The following is a 25,605-nucleotide window of genomic DNA, read 5'->3' as shown; positions in this document are numbered from 1 at the left end:
AAAATGAACACGAGATGCATTTTTCATGATGGAAGAATACAGAATAACTAAGCCAATAATTTGGTATAACTTTTATAAAGCATAATTTGGTGTTTTCTATTAAAATGTTAAATGTGTATATATTTATCAATGACCCATCAATTTAAATAACTTATTCTACAGAAAAACTCTCTTAATGCAACCATAAATAAAAGGATGGTCAATCCATTGCTTTTATAAGATTAAAAAAAATGGGAATAAATCAGATGTACACCTGCAACATAATTCTACAGCCATTCATAAGAATGAGATGGATTGAGGCCGGACGAGGTGGCTCATGCCTGTAATCTCAGCACTTTAGGAGGCCGAGACAGGTGGATCACTTGTGGTCAGGAGTTCAAGACCAGCCTGGCCAACATGTCAAAACCCCATCTCTACTAAAAATACAAAAATTAGCTGGGCATGGTGGCGGGCACCTGTAGTCCCAGCTACTTGGGAGGCTGACACAGGAGAATCGCTTGAACCCGGAAGGTGAAGGTTGCAGTGAGCCAAGAGCACACCACTGCATCCCAGCCTGGGTGACAGAGCCTGACTCCATCTTAAAAAAAAAGAATGAGATGGATCTATGTGTACAGACATTGAAAATGTCCAAAATACACAGGAGGAAAGAAAAGCAGCCTTCAAAGAATCTGATCCAATTTTTATGTAATTTCCTATGTGCCTTTATATACACATTTTTATTTACACCCACAGAAAAGATTAGACACACTAAAATGTTAACATTTTCTATGAATTAGGATGGTACTCTTAATTTATTACTTTTGTAAATATAAAAAATTATCTTAATAAATCAAGCTTCACTACTTATAATGAGAGTCCTCTCCAAAAGGTGTTAGTCTACTGAGGTTTTTGCCATGATATAATACATTTCAACTGCTGTCATGTCCTCAATTTATACCTGATATTCTTAATTTTTTTCTTTTGTATTTATACAGTCTGATACGTGTATGTGTGTGCGTATAATGCCACTTTTGCGCTTCTTCTTGGTCCCCACTCAATTATGGCTCCTCCTTGATTCAACTAAGTCAATACTAATTTTACTGTACTTGATCAAGGGCTATTTTCATCCAATTAAAAAAGACTGCTCTATTAAATAAAAAAATTCATCAACTATTCTCAAGACTGGCCCTTCACATTAGAAAAAGTTACCATTTTAAAAATCTATTATTCTGAAATCGGTAAATACACTGAAGATCAACTTTACTGAAGACACTTTACAGTGAAATATTATTGGACAGAATACAGAGGTTAAAAATCAGACTTCTAAAAAAGTTCTCCAACATAATCTTCTACAAAGTGCTTAAATATATGAAATAAAATCTGTAGAATTTACTCTAGGTATATTCCAAAATTGTCTCCTGATGAATTTGGAATGGCAACATAGAACATTTAAATTCAGCTTTAAATTTTCTTGCATAACTAAGAGGTTAACTCTATATTTTAGCTAAATTTTTCACTTCAGTCCATTAATTTAAAATTTCAATAGAACAATCTAAAGGAACACATCAATTGCTTAGACCTTAGGGATCACTGAGCAGCAGAGTGGCTCAGGAAGGCATTCACCAGGCTATTTCTGTACATGACAGATTCCCTTCAAAACAGGACTTCATCGCTACAAGGGTCATCACTGCTGCTAAGAATGTCTTCCGTGGCTTTCTCCTCAGCCCTCATCCTATACCCTAGGAAAAAATCTGCGTATCAGGCGTTATCAGTTATAGAAGCACTGACTGCATCATTCATGTGACTGGATCATGTGCTAAGACGATTGTTAATTAGGGTGCAGCAAAAATTAAATGCATCTTCTGCATCTGAGATTAAAAGAAAGCTTAAATACAAAGCAGCACTGCAAGAAATGAGATCCAAATAAACAGAAAGACATCTCTTGTTCATGGACTAGAAATTTAATCATTAAGAAGATAATACTCCCCAAGCTGATCAATAGATTCAATGCAATCCCCCACAAAATCCCAGCCATCTTTTCTGCAAAAATCAACAAGCTGATCCTGAAATTCACATGGGAATGCAAGGGGCCCAGAACAGCCAAAACAATGTTGGGGAAAAAAAAGAACAGAGTTGGAAGACTCACCCATTCTCATTTTCAAACACACTGCAAAGCAACAGTAATCAAGACAGTGTGGTACTGGGATGAAGATACACATACAGATCAACAGAATAGGACTGCAAGTCCAGAAATAAACCTTTACATTTATGGTCAATTCATCTTCAATAAGGTGGTAAGACTACCCAATGGGGAAAGAAGAGTAATTTCACAAAATGGTGCTGGGATAACTATATATCCACATACAAAAGAATAAATATGGACTCATCTCCTACACCATATACAAAAGTTAATTTCAAAGAGATAAAAACCCTAACTATAAGGTCAAAAAATACAAGATTCTTAGAATAAAAAGGAGTACATCTTTGTGACCTTGGATTAAACAATGATTTCTTAGATATGATGACGAAAGTAGAAGCAACCAAAGGAAAAAAATAGATACACTTAATTAATCAGTTAAAAATGTTTGTTCTTCAAAAAACACCAACAGAAACTGAAAAGACAAGCCACGGGAGAAAAATATTTGCAAATTATTTATGCAATAAGAAACTGGTGTCCAGAATATATTTTTTAAAATTCTTGCAACAATAAAAAGGCAAGTAACCCAATTTAAAAATGGGCAAAAGGCCAGGTCAGTAGCTCATGCTTATAATCCCAACACTGTGGGAGGCCGAAATGGGAAGACTGCTTGAGCCCAGGAGTTCAAGACCAGCCTAGGCAACATAGTAAGACCTCGTTTGTATGAAAATTTTTTAAAAAATTAACTGAGCTTAGTGTTGTATGCCTGTGTTCCCAGCTACTCAGCAGGCTGCAGGGGAAAAATGCCTAAGCACAGGAAGTCGACACGCAGTGAGCTGGGATTGTACCACTGTCTCAAAAAGTGAAAATAAAAAATAAAAACAGGGAAAAGGGTTTGAAGAGGCATTTTTTCAAAAGACAATATACAAATGGTCAACATTACAAAAAAAAATGCTCAATATCATTAGCCATCAGGGAAATGACAACTAAAAATCACAAGACACTACTTCACACCCACTAGGATGGCTACGATTAAAAAAAAAAAAAAAAAACAGAAAATAAGTATGGCAAGAATAGGGAGAAACTGAAAGTGCCATACATTACTGATGGGAATGTAAAATGATTCAACTGCTTTGAAAAATAATTTGGCAGTTCCTCAAAATGGCAAACATAAGAGTTACCATATGACACAGCAATTCCAGTTCTAGGTATATACCGAAGAGAATTAAAAAGATAATCCACATAAAATCTAATGTTCACAGCACCATTATTCCTAATAGTCAAAAGTAGAAACTATTCAAGTGGCCATCAGCTGATGAACAGATAAAATGCAGTATATGTCCATAAAGTAAAATATGACCTGGTTAGAAAAAGGAATAAAACACTGATATATAACATGGATGCTATAACTTGGATATATTATGCTACACAAAGGCCACATATTGTATAATTTCATTTATATGAAATGTGCAGAATAGGCAAGCCCAGAGACACAGAAAGTAGGTTCATGGTTGCCAGGATCTAGAGGAAGAGGGAATAGGAAACAAATGCTAATAGGTACAGTTTCTTTTTAGAGGTGATAAAAATGTTCTGAAATTAGTGGTGATGTTGGACAACTTTGTAAATACACTAAAAACCAATGAATTACACACTTTAAAAGGATAACTTTTGTTATGTGAATTATATCTCAATAAAGGTGCTACAAAAAGAACTTAAAAACAAATCCTACCACAAAAAGTACTTGATATACCTCATCAAAGAAAAATGAGGTTCGTCTTTTAAAACTGGCTTAAATTTCGTAATTCATAATCTAGTACTCCTATGTTTTACATTTTTAAAAATTCAAATCAATTAGATGCCAAAAAAAGCTTAACTCACCCTCTCTTCACTTTTGTGAAATCAAATGCAACTTGTCTGTATGAAACTGCTTTTTCATTTAAATATCTACTATACCGCCTAATAAATGTAGACATACCATATCTTATAAAAAAAAAAAAAAAAAAGAAAAAAAAAAGAAACAAGTTTTTATAAATGACTAAAAATCCCAATATTCCTCGAAAAACAACTCATTGTATTCAATGGCTATAATGTCTTGGTATCCCAATTCAATTTAGTGATGTAAATTAAGTAACTTATTAATAACATTACCATTAAATTCTCTTAAGGTTTCATATTTAAATCAGATAAGTGTAGCTTAAAAAAAAACTCTTCCTTAGACCTTCACCAAAATAAGAAGTTTCTTTTCTTTCTTTCAATATTCCTATTCTTTATTCATCAGGAATTAGAAAAACATGTCCTTTTATACAACTTGATAATCTCACAACTCAAATTTAACATCCTATGGAACCACAATCCCATTCCTCAAAATATCAAGCAACTTCATATAATTTTTATATTCCTAAAATCTTTAGCTGTATTTAGAACCATAACTTATATGTGCCAACCTTATAAAAAGTGTAAAAAATTACTGTCTAATATAACAAATGGCAATATGCAAGTTTAGGGTGTAACCAAAACAATTTATATGTTTTCAATGAAATTTCTAAATGAATACATAAATCATTTTAAGACTGTTTCATCATGTTCTTGATTTGAAAACTTCAGCAACATAAAATCTAATCAGTATTATTTTTAAAAAACACCAAAAACTTTGTGTTTAATTATTGCCTGGCTCAAGGAAGTCTATAAATTTTTGCTCCTCATTGCAAAGTGAACCCATTTTAACTCACATTCATCTAACAAATTAAATTACTTGATCTTTGCTACTTTTAAAAGACAATACCAAAACCATCCAAAATGTAAACTAACTGGATTTCAACATCACCAGTTCATTTATTTAGCAAAATATTTATTGAGTGCCTATTAAGTACCAGTGGAGAAAAATCAGTGAACAAAATAGAAAAAAAAATATTGTTCTCATATGACTTCATACCTACTACTGTACAGATCAGGTGTTACATGCTCACATGCTCACATTCCTCAGCTCTTCAATTCATATGGTTCTATCTACTATATCCCATCCTAAGAGGGTAAAGAACCTCTCATCCTTCAAGGCTCAACCTCTCCTCTACATAAAAAGAGTGAAATTATTAAAATCTTATCACTAGAATTGCTTAATTTCCATCTTAAGAAAATGAGAAATCAGTTGTTAATACAACACAAAACCCTACTTGGATATATGCATAAACTGTGCCTAGAGCAGTACTCTGCATCTTGTTTTTCATACGCTTTTAAAGTTAAAATGAACTGACTGAGGTAGGAAGTGAAAATTAAAGGATGAGCAGGCAGTTTCTTCCATGCCCCTGAAAATAGAGACACTCCATTTTTATCTATAATATATATCTGGCTTCTGTTTAAGATTTCAAAAACAGGCCAGGTGTGGTGGCTCATGCCTGTAATCCCAGCACTTTGGGAGGCTTACGAGGATCGCTTTAGACCAAGAGTTCAAGACCAACCTGGTCAACAGAGCAAGAGCCCATCTCTACAAAATATTTAAGAATACAAAAATTTGCCAGGCATAGTGGTGCACATCTGTAATCCCAGCTGCTCGGGAGGCTGAACGGAGGACTGCTTGAGCCAGGAGTTCGAGGCTGCAGTGAGCTATGATCACACCACTGCACCCAGCCTAGGTGACAGAGCAAGCCCCGGCCTCTTTTACTCCAGCCTCAGCAACAGAACCAGATCCTGTCTCAAAGAAAAAGAAAATATTTTTTCAAGAGAGGGGGGGTCTACTGTTTTAATTTTTTTCCTTAAGTTAGAGCACTATAACTCTTATTAAAATATAATGCATTTTGTAACACTGGGTCCTATGTATAGATTACTGGTCTTCTAGAATGTTTGGAAGATAGGGTATTAAATTCATTTTAAGCAAGTATATACTTGCACCTACCAAAGGGAAACAAGTATTGGACTGAACACCTCCAAACTCAAATACAGCCAGTCACACACACACACACACACAAAACAATTCCACTGATCTTTTTTTTTTTTGACACCTCCAGAAGAACCACAGTTCAGGCCCTCATTAACTCTACACTAGATAACAAGAACAACAACTGAAACAGTCTCAGCATCTTCAAGATTTGGTTTACTCTGATCTAACTTGACTAAGCTATGATGCTTTCCTTGTAACACGTAATTCTCTCTCCCCTCCTCTCTCTACTGCATTATGAAATTCCAACTATATAAAATATTTCTGTGCTTGATTATGGCTCTGAACAGCTTCTTGAGGGCTATCTGCCACTACATGTTCTCAAATACACCATTCACATATATTCTCTTCACATTCATTTGCTCTATAAATCTTCAATATTCATATCCATGTGAATGACTTTCACATCCATATACATCTGTGTATCTGTGCTTACTTTCACATCCATGTATTGTACCTGTGTACCCGTGCTTAAGCCAACTCATCTTCTCATTTTTCCCTTGAAGCCCAGCATAAACCTCACCTTCTCTAAAGACACTTCCCGATTGAGCTTCACTACTGAATATTCCCAACTCATTTGGCATATCCTTTATGAGGTTCTCCCTAAAGCTGACATTCTATAATGCTAACAGCCTAGTTATAGAACTAAGTAAAAACAGATCCCATTATGACAATGTGCATGGACAGCTATAACCACATTATGTCCATTTCAAGTTACTAAATAAAAAATAACAGGCCAGGTGCAGTGGCTCACGCCTGTAAACCCAGCACTCTGGGAGGCCGAGGTAAGCAGATCATGAGGTCAAGAGATGGAGACCATCCTGGCCAACACAGCGAAACCCCGTCTCTACTAAAAATACACAAATTAGCTGGGCGTGGTGACACGCTCGGGTAGTCTCAGCTACTCGGGAGGCTGAGGCAGGAGAATTGCTTCAACCCGGGAGGCGGAGGTTGCAGTGAGCCAAGATCATGCCACTTCACTCCAGCCTGGTGACAGAATGAGACTTTGTCTCAAAAAAAAAAAAAAAAGAAAGAAAAGAAAACAGCTTATGAATGAATATGAAAAAAAGAATATAAACGAACAATTTATCTTAATAAATTATATTCACTTTAGCTACTAAAACATGTAATACTCCAACTACATTTCTTGGAATGAACATAAAATAATACAATAACAATGAAAGCAAATATTTACACAGCATTTCTTTTTTGTTTGTTTATTTTTTTGAGACAGAGTCTAGCTTTGTCAACCAGGCTGAAGCGCAGTGGCATGATCCTGGCTTACTGCAACCTTCATCTCCTGGGTTCAAGTGATTCTCCTGCCTCAGCCTCCTGAGTAGCTGGGATTACAGGTATGCATCACCAATCCTGGCTAATTTTTGTATTTTCAGTAGAGATGGGGTTTCACCATGTTGGCTAGGCTGGTCTCGAACACTTGACCTCAAGTGACCCACCTGCCTCAGCCTCCCAAAGTGCTGGGATTACAGGCATGAGCCACCGTACCTGGCCTTACAAAGCATGTCTTGTGTGCCAGGCACTGTTCTAAGCACTTTGTAGTAATTAACTAGGTTAAGTCTCATGACAATCTTATTGGGTAGGTACTATCACTATTACTCGATTCTACTGATGCAGAAGTAACCTGCCCAAGTTCACATAGCTGGTAGGTGGCAAAGATAAGATTCAAACCCAGACAGTCCAGCTCCAGAATTCATGCTCTCAAATAACTATTCTGTACTACCTCTCAGAGAGCTCTGAGTATCTGGTAGGCAAATAAATATTAATTCAAATTAAAAGATAGTTTTTTCTTTCCTACAACCTTCACTAAAATATAAGGTTTAAAGTAGCACATGTTCTAAAAGACAGAGTTCTACTCCAGAGTAATCATCATGTGGGTGTCATTCTTTTGATTTTCTATAATGAAAAAGTTATCTTTACCTTGCAATCCACTTTTATCCAAAAAATTGCTTAAGTTAAACAACGTGTTTCTTGAAGCCAAATACTGAATAAAACGCTGGAAAAAAAAAATAATTACATCATATTAAGGTACTGCCATCTCACAAACTCTAATTCGAAAATTAGGAGGAAAAGTTATGGTTAACGCATTCCATTAAGCTTATCTAGTTTAAATTTCTCATCCTCACTATTCCTCCCATTAACTAGTTACCAAACCTAGAAACATAATACATATTTTTCACTAGCATGCGAGAATTTATTACAGCCAAATTCCCAAAGATATATTATAGTATTAAGCCAAAATAATAAAAGCAAATAGGCAGTGGAACCAGTAGTTTGGGTTTTATTACAGCATACTAAAACTATGGCTAATCATTTCTAGGTGGCATCTGTATTTTAAACAGCCATCTGGTATACCAAAGTTTTGGCTTTAAAAAAAAACACAAAATACTTCTAAACACACAAGAAAGCAACAGAGATCCTCTTACCCACTGTCCAGATTAAACAAATTCACATGCTCACTTCAGCTCTTATATAAAATCAAAACATTATAGCCTCCATTGAAGACCCACACCTTCAATCTCCCTTCCCTCCCTCTTTGGAAGTGAGTACTTTTCTGAAACAAGTACACATTGCTTTCACACAGGTTTTCACCATTTTATTAGATATACAAGTATCTATAAACTATCCAATTGCTTTCTATTTTAAATTTACACAAGTATCATAGTGTACTTACTCTGCAATGTGCTTTAACTCAACCTTTCCCTAAGAATTACCCCACTTAACATTTCATTTTAAACGATGTTCTAATATTCCAATGAATACATCATTATAAATCCATTTATTTAGCACGGATATACTTTCTAATTTTCACTATTATTAACAAAGTTTTATTGACATCTTTGTTCTTGGTCTCCATGCATAAGTATATTCGTTTATCAGGATATATACTTAGGGATGAATTATTAGGCCAGCACATATGTAAAAGTTCACCTTCTCAATACTGCCAAAATGCTCTCTGAAGAGCTTACCATAGTAAATAACATTAGTCTCCTTTACATACAGCCTCTAAACAGCTAAAGAAATGCCTTTCAATTTCACTTCTTAGGATTCCTTTACTTTCTTCTTCTTTTTTTAATGCATGCAGAGGCTAATAATCAACTAGGATGTACACCATCACCTCCGAAATCAGTCCTTTTTTTTTTTTCCCCTTTTTTGAGACAGGGTCTTGCTCTGTCGTCCAAGCTGGGGTACAGTGGTGTGATCACAGCTTTCCACCCTCCTGATCTCAAGCAATCCTACCATCTCAGCACGAAGCACCACCCACCATTCACTCTTCACCCTCGCCCCCAGGTAGCTGGGACTACAGGCATGCACCACCACGTCCAGATCACATTTCATTTTTAATTTTCTGTAGAGACAACATCTTACTACACTGCCTAGGCTGGTCTGGAACTCTTGGACTCAAGTAATCCTCCCGCCTTGGCCCCCCAAAGTGTCAGGATTACAGGTGTGAGCCACTGTGCCCGGCCCCCAAATCAGTCTTGTTCAACTGAGATCACCCCAAACTAACAAACCAGGATTTTGAAAACCAATTTGTAAACTGAAGACTCGTATTTCACAATTATCCTAAAATAGTGTTTCAAAAAGTCATAAAAATATCGTAAGACAATATTAGACTATGATTTTAATAGATTTTGATAAGACTCTTCTTTACCTCTGCATTCTAAATTAATGTAAATAATTTAGTCTACCAAGCCATTTCATTCATGATTTTAGAGATAATAAATTTTCCTTTTCATTTTATTAGTCCTTTCTACCTTCATCATATTTAGCTGCAAAGACATACATGGCTTTAATCAAGTTGTGGTTTTGGTTTCAACAGCATCCTAATGCTATTCAAAATGGTATTAAATTGAGCACTATGCCAACAATCTGGCAAGTAATAAGGCTTCATAGGTTCCCATTTTGGGTCATAAGCAGTAACCTGAAATGGATTATCCTAAAACTTCATTTAAAGAATGGCAATGTGGAAGATGGGTGATTAGGTACATAAGCATTTGTTACACCATTCACTCTACCATTGTGTATATCAGAAACTTTTGATAACAAAATATTTAAAGAACATATTTCAGATTACCCAAAATGGTATTAAATACTTTATAATAAATCCATGCTTGGTTCCATACGTCTCTTTTCTAATTTCATCTACAAATTTTTAACTCTACATTTTCATGTATTAATCACCTGTAACTTGTCATACTACAGTAAGAGCCTTGGTCAATTCTATTTACCATGAAGATACTATCATATTATTGAGGAAGCTCCAGAAGTGACTTACCCAAGTCACCCAGTTGGTAACTGAACAATGGTATAGAAGTACCTACTTGCCTGGTGTCAAGGGTCTATAACACAATGCTCACCCAGCCTTAACCTTTTGAGATTTTTTCTCTGTGGCCAGGTTTCTCAACCTGAGCACTCTGACACTGAATCAGATAATTCTTTGTTGTTGGGGACTGTTGTGCACAATTTTTTTTTTCTTTTTTTTTTTTTTGAGACCGAGTCTCTCGCTCTGTTGCCCAGGCTGGAATGCAATGGCGCAATCTCGCTCACTGTAACCTCCGCTTCCTGAGTTTAAGTGATTCTCCTGCCTCAGCCTCCTGAGTAGCTGGGATTACAGGTGCATGACACCACGCCTGGCTAATTTATGTATTTTTTAGTAGAGACAGGGTTTCACCATGTTGGTCACACTGGTCTCAAACTCCGGACCTCAGGTGATCTGCCCACCTTGGCCATCCAAAGTGCTGGGATTACAGGCATGAGCCACTGCACCCAGTCTATTCTGTGCATTATTATATGATGTTCTGAAGCAGTCCCGGCCTTTACCTACTAGATACCAGTAGCAACCCCCTTCAGTTGTGGCAAATGTCCCCTAAGGGAAAAAAAAAAAAAATCATCCCCTTCCCCACTCAGTTTTGAGAACCATCACTCCATGGTATTCCAGTCACCACAGCATAGTGAAATCCTATGTACAGCCTCTAACAAATTAATGGCATCTGCCAATGGGAACACCTGAAGGTTGTACAAACTAGCATAAAAAATGAACAGAGCATGGAATTTGCTTTAACTACCTAGAGGAAGCTAAACATGAGTTTATCAAAAAAACACTAAAATGCCATCTTTCTCCCCTTGTCAATCAATTCTACGAAATGACTGTCAACTTTCTGTTTTGTCTTTACTAACATTTTGCCTCTAGTACTATCAATTACCTTATTTACAGCCTCTAAAAGCCATTATTGATACCTTATCTGGCAGTGTAGGTGGTTGTATTTGTGGCTTTTTCTTTTTAAAAAATAAACTACATCAAATAAATAAAGACGGATAAGAAAAGTACATACACATTTGGAATTCTTCAGAAAAATAATAATCTTAACTAAATATATTCCTGCCAGAAGTAAAAACTATTACCCTAGTTAAGATGTTACAAGTTACATTTAAGCTAATATAGCCAAACATTTCTATTAGCTATATAAACTAGTTATAATGTATTAGAAAGCAACTAACATAAGTCCTAAAAATGGTCATGTCTGTTGACTTAGTAATCACATTTCAGGTAACACTTAGGGGAAATAATTTTTAAAAATTAAAAACTACAAATAAAACCACTCAATGTGGTGGTATAACAATGAATCAGAAAACTAAATTTCTAGCAAGGAAAACAGTTTAAAAATTGTGAACTATATGATCAATTACACAGTTATTAAAGATGATAAAAAAATACAACATGGTGATGTTGACAGTGTGATATTATATAAAAAGCTAAATATATTTTATCTACATTATGATTATAGCCATTTAAAAAACACAAATACTTTTGGACAAGAACAGAGGGAAGACCAAAATGTGCCAATAGTAAGAAGTGTCGGAATAATAAAGTTGTGGGTAAATTCCTGCTTTAATTTTGAACTTTAATAATGCTATATTGGTAGTTGTCAAAAAATAATTTCAATACTGAAAAGCCCAAAATAACACATGACGTGATGGATGTCAGTAAGTCATTATGCTCAGAAAACTAGTACCAATGACTAAAGTTCTTCTCATCTCTAGAGGGTTATCCTCCTGGACTGCATTTTTCTAAGGCACATACCAATGAAGATTTATCTAGTTCTACTCAGATGATCTTGAAAAGCTCCTGTTAATACAATTTTACAAATAAGTTTATCGAGCTGAGAAAATGAACCAAAACTGCTAGGCTATCATGGAAAGTAAGATGATTCTCTCAAAACAGAGAATTGCAAAAGTTTATATATCTTATTTGTTAGTCTTTTAGGCAACAAAGGCTTCAGACACACCTCTCTGCTGAAGAAGGCACTCTTCAATCAGTCCCTCTCAGCAAATGCCAGCTTAGTCCTAAATATCACAGCTTTGAAGTAGGCAAAGTGCTTCCACAAACAACTACATGAGATCAGACAAGAATCTAAAGCTGGGTGTGATGGCTTACGCCTGTAATCCCAGCACTTTGGGAGGCGAAGGTGGGAGGATCACTTGAGCCCAGAACTTCAAGACCAGCCTAAGCCAAGATGGAAAGACCCCCATCTCTACAAAAAAAATTTAAAAATAAGCCTGGTATAGTGGCACACACTTGTAATCCCAGCTACGTGTGAGGCTGAGGAGGGAAGGTCTCTTGAGCCCAGGAATTTGAGGTAGCAGTGAGCTATGATGGTACCACTGCACTTCAGTCTGGGCAACAAAGCAAGACCCCGTATCAAAAAAAAAAAAAAATCTAACTGGGCTATAATAAAAGAACAAATGGATATAGACAAATACATAGTCTATAAATAGGACCAGCAAAAACCAGGGATGCTTATGGAATCCATTTCTAGGCATTAATCTTTGCTTCTTGATCCATTATTGATGCCCTCTGTGCTCTGATCCACTTTTTGCTTTCTGGCTTATAGGCTATTTTTCCTCAAATTGCAGGGTCTATAACTATATTTCTGGCTAGGTACCTTGCCCTTTGTACCTGGAAGCTGTTTCTGAAGTTTCAGTGAGAGAAGCTAGCTAACAATAAGTCAACACATCAGTATACTTGTTCATTAAAAATTCTGCTTACCTCATTTCCATACACCATCAAATGATGAGTTGTAATGAGAGATTTGAAGACCACCACCCAACTACTGTTAGTAGTTCGTTCAAATAAACTGTCTGCCAACTGTGGGATGTTCACATTCATCTCATTTGTGCACTGAATTAAGTCTGCAATAAAAAATTTTTAAATGATTAATTTCCTCTCTGGTTTTAATTTATTGGTAATACGAGATTTGCATACAAACAGGCAAAAGATTTAACACAAAGTGGAGCAGCAATAGACAGTTTGGAGATGTTGTTAAAAATCTCTCAATTAAGAGCAACTGAGACTACCATCATCTACCTAGGAAGCAGGGTACCAACTAGAATCACATAAATGATCGACAATACCAAAAAATAAATCAAACTCCCTCAGGGTATAATTAACTCTCAAGTACTTTGGTCATCTCAAAATGAATTGTTGCAAGGTTTTGAGGAAGCTTCCGTTTCCTTACTACTTAAAAACTCTCCGTTAAATTACTGGTATTATTCATCTCTTTAAAATTTAACATTTTTCTTTAAATAAAGCTTATTTAAAGAAATCCATACAAGAAACAACATGAAGATCAAACTACCTTTATGAACATCCACCCTAGAATGCTGTCTTTGCAACAGGAAGATAACAGGGCAGAGATCTGGTCTGTAACTGAGTTGGATCTCAGTTTGTTCATACAAAATATTTATCCTCCTTCTCTCCCCTCAGTTCTACTGAATTAGCTCAGATCGGTTGATAACTAGGTAATACTGAGAACTGGAAAAAAAGATTCTTAATAAAACTTAAGAACAGTAACCTACAATCTGTTTAAGAGATACTATTGGCCAGGCGCGGTGGCTCAAGCCTGTAATCCCAGCACTTTGGGAGGCCAAGACGGGCGGATCACGAGGTCAGGAGTTCGAAACCATCCTGGCTAACACGGTGAAACCCCGTCTCTACTAAAAAATACAAAAAGCTAGCCGGGCGAGGTGGCTGGTGCCTGTAGTCCCAGCTACTCGGGAGGCTGAGGCAGGAGAATGGCGTAAACCCGGGAGGCAGAGCTTGCAGTGAGCTGAGATCCAGCCACTGCACTCCAGCCCGAGCGACAGAGCGAGACTCCGTCTAAAAAAAAAAAAAAAAAAAAAAAAAGATACTATTGGTAAACTCAATGAAGGAAATGTAAAATAGGATGGGTGCGGTTGCTCACCCCTGTAATCCCAGTACTTTGGGAAGCTGAGAGGTGGGAGTATCACCTGAGGTCAGGAGTTCGAGACCAGCCTGGCCAACATGCTGAAACCCCATCTTTACTAATAATATCAAAAAAATTAGCTGGGCTTGGTGGCGGGCATGGGTAATCCCAGCTACTCAGGAGGCGGAGGTAGGAGAATTGTTTGAACCTGGGAGGCAGAGGTTGCACTGAGCGAAGATAGTACCAGTGCACTCCAGCCTGGGGGACAGAGTGAGACTCTGCCTCAATAAAAAAATGTAATATAATATAATCAAATTTAGAGATATAACAGAGGAGAAAACCAAGAAATGAGTTGTCTTACTTTTAAAATACATATAAAATATAATGTATAAATGTCTCAGCTGTAACTACAATGAAGGGAAAAAAGTTATTCATGACTCATTAATTTGTTCACTTTTAATCTTGATTGTATAATGATTAAATATGAATTCAAATGATCTAACTTGGCCTTGATTGCTAGCAAGAAATGACAATGTAACTATGAACATTTACTTAAAATTTTTCCTTTACTAGGTCCAATTATTATACAAGTTAATATTTGATAAACACATGTATTTTAGATAAGCAACTACCATGGCCAATATTGCTTAAAGAACAAAGAACAAAGCAGTCAAACAGAGTGCCCATGGAACAGCAGAATGACACAAAGCTTTCACAATTCAGACTATTTGCAACAAAAATGAAACAGTAAATCCAACTTGAATATGCATGCTTCAACTTCTGAGAGTAAAAAATGGAATTTAATCTCTGCCTTCTCTAGATTTTCATAGCACTTTATAACCGGCCTATGGCACTGAACATATTACACTAGACTTCAGTTTCAATGACAGTACTTGATACACACACACACAATTTAATACTATATAGTGCATGGCGCATGATGTGTATGTATACTGTACTATATATTTACAAAACGTATGTGTATGTATACATACATATATCCATACTATATTCCCTTTGTGATCTGTTCTTCCCCCCACTGCATCACTGCCATCTTCTTTGCAATGCCTCCCACATGTCAAGCACTATTATTCAGGTGTCTGAATTCCTTCTGCCTAGAATTCTCTTCTGCCTAGAATTCTCTTCTGCTAGATACCTACGCTGCTTGCTCCTGTCACTTCCATAGATATTTGCTAAAGTGTCGCCATATTAGATAAACTTCCCTGAAGTTTCCTAGAATTCCTTCTGCCTAGAATTCTCTTCTGCTAGATACCTACGCTGCTTGCTCCCGTCACTTCCATAGATATTTGCTAAAGTGTCGCCATATTAGATAAACTTCCCTGAATACGCAAAATAACAGAGCCTTGGGCATTCCCCTACCTCTAAACCCTCATTATCCCCCCTACTCTGCTTATTTCTCTCCAAAGTATTTATTACCATCAAACTCATCTTAATTTGTTTAATGTCTTTCTCTCTCAATTAAAATGTTAAGTTCCATACGGGCAGGACTTTTTTGTTCTCAGCTGTATCCCCAAAGACCTATAGAACAGTGCCTCAAACACAATGATCAGTCATATTTTTTAAGACATTCATTTTGGTATGCATATGGGTACTCTTAACATGCTTTTTTAAAAAGCATCCAAAATTGTGTCCTTAAAAGTTAAATCAACATCTTACAACTATCTGTACAACCTGCTGTTCCCAAAAGGTTGAAAAACAAAGCTGAGCCCAATACATGTGCAAATTTTCAAATTTCAAATTAAAAGAGGATCTAACAAATGAAGGTTTTTACTATAATGCTTATTAAAAACTATAGTATGCTTTAGTATTGATCACAGAAAAACTGGAGTTATTCTGAAGGATAACTCCAGAAGCTCAAAAAAAAAAAAAAATTCTTCACACATAATAAAACAGGAAAAATGAAGTAAGAATTCACACTGAGATTACGAATCCAGAACAGACCAAATGTAAAATCAAAGTTATGCAAATATTACAGGTGTGGTGGGGAGGATATTGAATAAAACTAGCAGTATACACTTTCCCACACTATTTAACTCAGCCATTTTCTCCATACAATAATTTTTCATCTGTACAATGTTTCTAATACAATAGTACCCCGAAAACGCTTTCAAGTTTGAGCTCCATGACAGGAAGGAAAATATTCTTCCCACCTCTGACTAACCAAAAGTAAACTATTCCAAACAAAAGTTAACACTTATCATGGGACTCTCAATAGTTACTGCTTTTCCCACTCTCAATCCAGAAGATACTATTTCTTAAAAAGCAAAAACTGTAACAATTTCCCTTGGCAACTAATAAGTTACCAAAATGAGGACAGATCTTATATTTTCTTTTCATTATTTATGTCAAGAATACAAAAACTGAAGTACCTTCTTGATTATTCATTATTAACAATTTCTGAATCCCACACACACTAAGAAAAAAAAAGTACCACATGGTACGTAGGTTCTTTAAGTATGAGTGAGAATTTACAAAGATTTCCAATATTTAAGGGGATGAAGACAATAGGTCTAAAAATAAGCCTACCATAGAAATGACAATTACTTTTCCATGTAGAGAAAGCAGAAGGAACCAATACCCACCATACAAACATAAATGCTCTCACTTTTGTTATTTCACACGCTCCTTCAACAAACAATGACTGAGGTAGATAAAGCTGATGTTAACTGTATTTACATAGGCAAGGTCACAGAAGCTAAATGACAGATTAATGACTAGAATTAAATTTTTGCTAAGGATAAGGATCCATTAAAACATACACCAAGTAAATGCTCAACCAGCCAATTTAATACATATCATCAGCTGAAAACGAATTAAAAACAAAAACAATAGAAAAACAGTGAAATGCAAAACAGTATTTTTGTATTCTGGGGAAGTCTTCTTTCTTTCTTTTAACAAAGTACAAAAAATTTAGAAGTAAGCAGTTACCAAATGGTTTCATTAATCTTACAGTCATATTCCCAGTGTAGGCCTTTACAAACTCTCCCAACAGGCACAGTTCACCAATTTCAGCCTATATAGATGTCCCCAGGCAGAGTTCATCAACTTCAGAAACTTAAATTAGGACACTCAGGGTTCACTTCTACAATCAGTCAGGCAACCCAGCCAGTGGCCTGCGCCATTAGAATGCAGAGTTCTCAAGTTCCCATCTAAACAGAAACTCACTAGGCTACACCAAAACCATACTGATACCCAAATAAGATTTTCTAAAAAAGAAGCCTGGCTTAAATCATAAATCAGTATTTGTTTGTTTGTTTGTTTTTAAATCAATATACCACAATCATTTAGCCAAACACAGTAATACATATAAAATTTAGTAATCCCTTTCAAAAAGGTCATTTTGAAAGATACCTTTTTTTAACAACTGCCCTCATAAATCTACAACCTAAAATTGTAGAAAATTGGAGATATCTAGACATCTAGAAAATTGGAGATATGGCTGGGCGTGGTGGCTCACGTCTGTAAACCCAGCACTTTGGGAGGCTGAGGTGGGTGGATTACCTGAGGTCAGGAGTTCAAGACCAGCCTGGCCAACATGGTTTTTTTTAGTAAAGACTAAAATTAGCAGGGCATGGTGGCACATGACCGTAATCCCAGCTACTTGGGAGGCTGAGGCAGGAGAAGTGCTTGAGTCTGGGAGGCGGAGGTTGCAGTGAGCTGAGATTGTGCCACTGCACTCCAGCCTGGCCTACAGAGCGAGACTCTGTCTCAAAAAAAAGAAAGAAAGAAAAAGAAAATTGAAGATAAAATTAATTTCGAAGGCAAAGAAATTAACTGGTTAATCAAATTTTGCTTCACTTATCAAATCTTTGTAATTTTTCCTTGGTGGGAGTAGAAACAAAAAGAATATTCATCAATAAATAGTAACCAGAGGATAAGAAACTTTTATATGAAGTATCACCAAAATTTTTTTTCATATAGCAAAATTAAGTATTTCAAAACTATGCAACTTGAAATTAGACATAGGCTAATCAAAGTTAAACACAGGCAAATTTGCCTAGTCTTAAATGTCAAATGTCTAGGAAATGCAATGAACAGTTTTATTTCTTACTCCAATTAGCTATGAAAGGGATCACAAAATATGGTCCAAATTAAGATGTAACTGTTAAAATTTTATTTGTAAAGTTTATGGGGTCTTCTGTGAGAAACACAGTGTTATATTTTTATATAACTTCCAATAGAATTAACTCCCAAAACTATGCTCTTCACAGGCTTACACCTTAAGAAATCTAACCAACATATTAAGTGGACTTTAATAACTGGGGAAATACTAAAGGCAGAATATGGAACGCTGAATACAATGACAAAGACTGACAAGATTAATCAGACGGCTTTTGTAACAATACTAATGAAGCTAGGGGGCCTAATTCATAAACTAAGCGGACATATCCAAGAGTGAAGAGTTAATCAAATGACACTACAGTCTGACCATGAAATACTGTGAGGCCAATGAATGCATGGCACAAAAAATGGCTGTCAGGAGAAAATGTTCACCACATATTAAGTCAAAAGTCATAGCAAAGAAAAATACACAGTACAATTCCATTTTTTAAAACTGTATGTGTGAGGATAGGCATTGTGGTTCATGCCTGTAAGCCCAGTGCTTTGGGAAGCGAGGTAAGATGATTGCTTGAGGTCAAGAGTTTGAGACAAGCCTAAGTAACATACGGAGATCCTCAACAAAAATAAATAAATAAATAAATAAAATAAAATAAAATAATTTTTTTTGAGATGGAGTCTCGCTCTGTAGCCAGGCTGGAGAGCATGGCATGACCTCAGCTCACTGCAACCACTGCCTCCCAGGTTCAAGCGATTATCCTGCCTCAGCCTCCTGAGCAGCTGGGACTACAGGGGCGCACTACCACACCCAGCTAACTTTCGTTTAGTAGAGACAGGATTTCATCATGTTGGCCAGGATGGTCTCCATCTCTTGACCTCGTGCTCTACCCGCCTCGGCCTCTCAAAGGGCTGGGATTACAGGCGTGAGCCACAGCAACCAACTAAAAAAAAAAAATTTTTTTTAAGACGGAGTCCACTCCATCGCCCAGGCTGGAGTGCAGTGGCGCGATCTCGGCTCACTGCCACCTCTGCCACCCAGGTTCAAGCAATTCTCCTGCCTCAGCCTCCTGAGTAGCTGGGATTACAGGCAACTCCCACTATGCTCAGCTAACTTTTGTATTTTTAGTAGAGACGGGGTTTCACCATCTTGGCCGAACTCCTGACCTTGTGATCCACCTGCCTCGGCCTCCCAAAGTGCTGGGATTACAGGCGTGAGCTACCGCACCCAGCCCCAAAATTTCTTTTTAAATTAGCGCTTGTAGTGGAGATTGAGGCGGGAGGCAGGAGGATAGCTTGAGCCTAAGAGTTAAAGGTTACAGTGAACTGTGATCATGACATTGCACTCCAACTTGGACAACACAGCAAGACCTTGTCTAAAAAAAAAAAAGTTGTACATGTGTAACATTTTCTCGTATATACTGTATTTGCCCAAATACAAGGTGATGCATAAAGAATTGAACACTTCCAAAATGATTCAGCAACTATGTCATATATGAACAGTTAGTGAAAAATACTTTATAAAGGAACTATAAGTAGTACCTCTCATATCACATAGCACACATCAATTCTGTATTGTAATTTATCCCACACCCTTTAGAACATTATCATGATCAACACAGAAAGGAGAGCCATGACATTCTTTATCTCCTCAAGGATGTGAGGAAGAGGTGGTACAAGAATAAGAGTTGCTGGGCCGGGCGTGGAGGCTTACGCCTATAATCCCAACAACTGTGGAAGGCTGAGGCGGGCAGATCACTTGAGGTCAGGAGTTCGAGACCAGCCTGGCCAATATGGTGAAACCCTGTCTCTACTAAAAACACAAAAATTAGCCAGGTGTGGTGGCACACACTTGTAATCCCAGCTACTTGGGAGGCTGAGACAGGAGAATCGCTTGAACTCAGGAGGCGGAGGTTAAAGGGAGCTGAGATTACAGCCATAGCCATCCAGCCTGGGCAACAGAGCGAGACTCCATCAGAAAAAAATTAAACAAACAAACAAAAAAGAATAAGAGTTGCATGGTAAAGTAGCTGAGAATTTGGCAGCCACTACGCCAGAAGTAGCTCAGTATTTTGAACACAAGTTCAATCTCTCACAACGGTAAATGAGCCTTAAGGAATCTCCAGACCCCACACTCAAAGTAAGTCAAAGTCCTGGCCAGGCATGATGGCTCACATCTGGAATCCCAGTACTTTGGGAGATCGAGGCGGGTAGATCACGAGGTCAGGAGTTCAAGACCAGCCTGGTCAAGATGGTGAATTCCCATCTCTATCTACTAAAAGTACAAAAATTAGCCAAGCGTGGTGGTGGATGCCTATGATCCCAGCTACTTGGGAAGCTGACGCAGAGAATTGCTTGAACCCAGGAGGTGGAGGTCGCAGTGAGCTGAGATCACACCACTGCACTCTAGTCTGGGCAACAGAGCGAGACTCCATCTCGGGAGGGGGGGGAAGGTAGGTCAAAGTCCTATTTTAACGTATAAATAAAAACCCGGGTGCAGTGGCTCATGCCTGTAATCCCAGTATGTTGGGGAACAAGGAGGGTGGATCACTCAAGGTCAGGAGTTTGAGACCAGCCTGGTCAACATGGTGAAACCCCATCTCTAATAAAAATACAAAAATTAGCTGGACGTGGTGACACATGACTGTAATCCCAACTACTTGGGAGGCTGAGGCAGGAGAATAACTTGAACCTGGGAGGCAGAGGTTGTGGTGAGCCCAGATCACGCCATTGCACTCTAGTCTGGGCAACAGAGTTAGACTCCATCTCAAAAAAAAAAAAAAAAAAGTGCAGCTGTAGGAAAAAAATCAGTGTATTAGCACAACTAGATATGCTATTTCTGTCACCGTGTTCTTAGCAACATGAATGGACTAAGATTCACACACGTAAAAATTAGAAAATGTAAAAATAGAGTAGAACATGGTGACATGCACCTGTAGTCAGCTACTTGGAAGGCTGACAGGAAGATCCCTTGAGCCCAGGAGTTCAAGGCTGCAATGTACTATAATCATGCCTATGAACGGCCACTGCACTACAGCCTGGGAAACACAGTGAAACTCTGTGTCTAAAAACATAAATGTAAATAAATTTAAAAAGGCAACCCTCCCCCCACCAGAAATGTAAAAATAATTCTACCATTTGTAAAACTGCCAGGTAAAATGAGATCACTTCCCCTCTCCAAAAACTATTCAACAGAAAAACTGCCCTAAGTCTCACAAATCATCTCATTATCTGATCTGTTTCTTTTAACAAAGTTCCTTCTGAAGAAGATAACCTGAAAAGACCTCCATCAATGCTAGTTTCAGGTGCTTATGAAGAAATAAAAAATTTAACAGATGTAAGTATTCCTGGGGATACATACCACATAATTGCATAATTGTGTTGGGTGTCTTCAGAACACTTTAAAAAACAACAAAATAAAGTTATGTTGCAGAGATCAGAAATACACATAAGGAACAAAAGAAACAAACTGTCAGTGTTACAAGAATGGATGGTGATATCCTGTGAAAAAACTTCTAATGTAAATTAGATCTTACACAAAAGGAAAGAAGTTATATAACTTTAAAAAGGGGGCTGTGGATGACCAAAAACCACAAAATATCCAAGATATGCACGAATATAAAATGAGTCAAATGTTATGTGGTGAGGTATATATGAATCAGGAAAAGAAATCAGTATTTTAAAATCATAGATTACTTTTCTAATAGATTTTTAAAAATTTATTTATTTATTTTTATGGAGACGTGGTCTCCCTTTGTTGCCCAGGCTAGTTTCGAACTCCTAGGCTCAAGGGATCCTCCTGCCTCGGCCTCCCAAAGTGCTGGGATTACTACAGATGTGAGCCATTGCACTCAGCCAGATTACTTTTTATAGTAATTTTTCATACATATTCTCACTAGTGAGTTTCAACATTACGAGGCTGCCTGCTTCATCTATATCCCTAACATTTATATATTTAAATAGGTAAAATAAATAAAACTTGAGGGGCTGTCAATGTCTCAATGGGAAAATGTGGGCTTGCTTTATATTTGGGGTTACCTTACATTCAGGTACATACAGTGTATGTGTATATACATTTAAGTGTGTGTATATATTCCAAAATGCTTAAAGTGAGACAGAGGACGAAGCCACACACTTTCAGAGCTATCTCTTTTGCTGGAAATGACCTGGATACAGTTCAAACCAACAACTGACTGATTCACCTACTGATGCCAAATACCTAGATATACAAAGCTGAGAAGCAGCAAAATTTCTTCCCTACTAAACTGAGGTCTTTGGGGGTAAAGATACAGCCTCACAATACATTGTGGTGATTGTAATCTGTATGTATAGGATTCAGAGATGGAAAAAAGAGCAGGTGATTATTTTGGAAGGGAAAGCAAATTTTCCCTGGTTTCAATTTCATACTCTCTTAACTCATCATACAACAGTTACAGCACTTTTCACACTTTATTACAATTACTAGCTCATATATCAGTCTCTCCCATGAGAGAGCTCACTAAAGGCAGTACCATGTCTTCTTCATCCTCAAATTGCCAGCACCTAGCAGGGTACACCTTAAATATTTATTAAATGAATCCTAATAAATGAAATGTAACTTAGAAGACATCTGTAGAAAGCAACAATATTCTAGTATATGCTTTAGTACAGCGATAATTTGGAAAAAAATTAGCAATCTAGAGAGTAGCATAATTGCTTTTTCAAGTTTATACCACCCCATATTCCTCCTCCTGCCACTATAGTGATATGATGAACTGCCTCAATAAAAAGCCTCTACTTCAAGAACAGAACACAGAAGAGATTTTTAAAAAGGCATTTTCCTGGCAGAGAAAGGACTGACATCCTTTTTATTTGTGGCAGAGGAAAGATGAGGAACTGAAAAGGGAATATGTAGAGAAGAACGAATTCAGATAGAGCTGGGTACACAAAGCAAACCCCTAAGATACTACATATTAATATATGTCTGAAATTTAGCCTCTTAAGTCATGGCTGAACCCAAGTCAAATTTACTGAACTGTCCAAACTTTAATTTTAAAAGTGCAAATTAAATTGTTTTAAATGAAGTCATTATGTAATTGCTCTAAAATTTTAATCAACACTGAAAACATATTTTTCAAATCAGTCCAATCTACTGTCTCTTAAAATTATTTTTCATTTGTCTCTTTACCCACTAATGTCATAAATACAAAAACTCTTAGAACAAAAGTGGAAAGTTTAAGTCATGAAAATGCTCTATAGAAAAACGTACTCTTGGGATACTCTTGACTTCACTGCCACTGACTTGTATTTTCAAGTGAAAGAGTTGTTCATCCCCACTCCTCTGATTATCAACATGTTTTAAATTACTACATAAGCCTTCTTAATATAAAAAAGTGTAAACGTAGGCTTTCCCTTGGCATTTTTGGTAGACTCTGCATTCCTACCACTAGATGGCAGACTGTACAGAGGAACAATAGGACCTTGGTAGGAACACAGATGCATTCAGGCTCATCTGTAAACCACATCCTTAAATCTGAGATTGTTTAGGATTCCATTCTAGTACTCAGGTAAGTTGGTGATTTTCAAAACTAGATACCTTAGGCCCGTCCTAGATTCCAAATAAGGATTACTGTAAAGGATGAGGAAAATCATATTTTGCTAAGCACCACCTCAAATATTTATTACTTCTATGTCATTTTTAATTTATCAGAAATGCAAGACAATAAAAAGCTACTTAATGGAATAAAAACTCATCACTTAATATAAGAATTAAAAATTTTATTTAAACTGAGTAAGAAAGCAAAACGAAAGCATTACAGTGCTCCAACATGAAAAAATAACATATCCATGGTATAAATTACGTTCTCCTCTTTGAAGATCTTAAGTTTCACAATGACAACCCCACCTATAAGAAAGAAAACATATTAAGTATCAAGTAATTTAAGAACAAATGCCAAAATTACAAACACTTTTTTGTATTACACGCTAAGAACTTAACTAATAATAGTTCATTAGCCCAGTTAAATATAATTGGGACTCTCAAAAAAAAAAAAAAAATCTAGTACTGGATCAGAAAAATACAGAAACCTCACTTCCTAAGCGAAACAAAAGTCAACTAATAATACACTGTGAGTACTACTTACCTCCACCAATGCTGTGAACCCAAGCAGGGTCCAGGGTGGGGACAGAAAAATTCTCCTTTCTTTCCAACAAGGCAGGGAAAAAGAAACCAACAATTGAGAGGCTCTGCAAGTGCAGATCAGAGTACTATAAAGGAAAAAACATTATCTGAGGAGGTTAAAGGAATTGGGACTAAGTCTGGAGAAAAGTACGTTATTAGTTAGGAATGACCAACTGTCCTGGTTTTGCTGGAGCAGTCCTGGTTCACACCCGTTGTCCCAGTGTCCCACTTGGATAGTACACCCTCTCACTCTTAAAAGAGACCACCCAAGTTTGGATAACATATTACACGTCACCTCAGTTATAAGCACCCTAGTAAACGTCTGCATGTAGCTAAAAAATTAATAAACTACCAGTAGCAGCTATTCACAGTGTATCTGCATTTTCCTTTTATGAGTGCTATATTCTGGTTCTTTCTCAGCCTCCTTAAAACACAAACACGCTTCTATTCTGCCTACTTTGTCCTCTAACCCCTCTACCCATGACCATTTTTTAACAATAATCTCTGCTCCTGTTTTTTTCACCCTGGGAAACTCATCTAATTTCTTAACCTCAAAGAAAATCTCTATGCGAATCATTCACAAACTTCTCAGAAAAATCAATCTAAGGTTTTCTGGGGGAGTTAGAGACATTAGAATTTTTCACCTCTGTCCAAAAACATCTCACATTCAAAAAACAAAAACACGGTCTCAAATGCAACCTAAATGTCCCATTTTTGTTTTAATCAATAACACTCATTCTCAACTTTGTTAAATTCTCAGGAATCCTGTCTCTTTGCAACTTCCACAATGTGTGACACAGCGCCTTAAACATGTGTTCATATGACAGTATAAATATTTGCGGATTTGTAAGTGAAACAAAGGCCCATTTCTCCACTCGTAAGATCCAGGAGAGAGAAGTAAGGGTAACAGGGAAAAAGCCTTCCCCGTAGGTAGGTTAAAGTTATTCGTTAATAGCTAAACCCATGTCTAAAAATAAAGTAGGAATCCAGAAGATTTTTTTCATATCTTCTCTTAAAATGTTTAAATTCTGCCCAGTCACAGGGAATAATGGATTGCAGTTAGACTGTCTGCCAGAGA

At 36.8% G+C, this 25,605-nt stretch overlaps 1 protein-coding gene across 1 annotated transcript in view; it reads right to left on the bottom strand.

Annotated features, from left to right (window-relative positions):
• The window catches only part of PICALM (phosphatidylinositol binding clathrin assembly protein), a 112,746-nt gene that overhangs the window by 61,286 nt on the left and 25,855 nt on the right, over positions 1 to 25,605 (bottom strand). The window contains exons 2-4 of the mRNA XM_011938499.1: positions 13,114 to 13,256; positions 7,983 to 8,058; positions 3,995 to 4,097 (exon numbers count right to left, since the gene is read on the bottom strand). Coding sequence (XP_011793889.1) covers positions 3,995 to 4,097; positions 7,983 to 8,058; positions 13,114 to 13,256 — 322 coding nt within the window. The remainder of the gene's footprint in view (positions 1 to 3,994; positions 4,098 to 7,982; positions 8,059 to 13,113; positions 13,257 to 25,605) is intronic.

The sequence above is a fragment of the Colobus angolensis genome, unplaced genomic scaffold (assembly GCF_000951035.1).
Source record: "Colobus angolensis palliatus isolate OR3802 unplaced genomic scaffold, Cang.pa_1.0 Scaffold174, whole genome shotgun sequence".
In the NCBI taxonomy this organism is placed as follows: domain Eukaryota; kingdom Metazoa; phylum Chordata; class Mammalia; order Primates; family Cercopithecidae; genus Colobus; species Colobus angolensis.
Note: the sequence above shows the minus strand (reverse complement) of the source record. Positions and strands in the feature narration are given on the sequence as shown.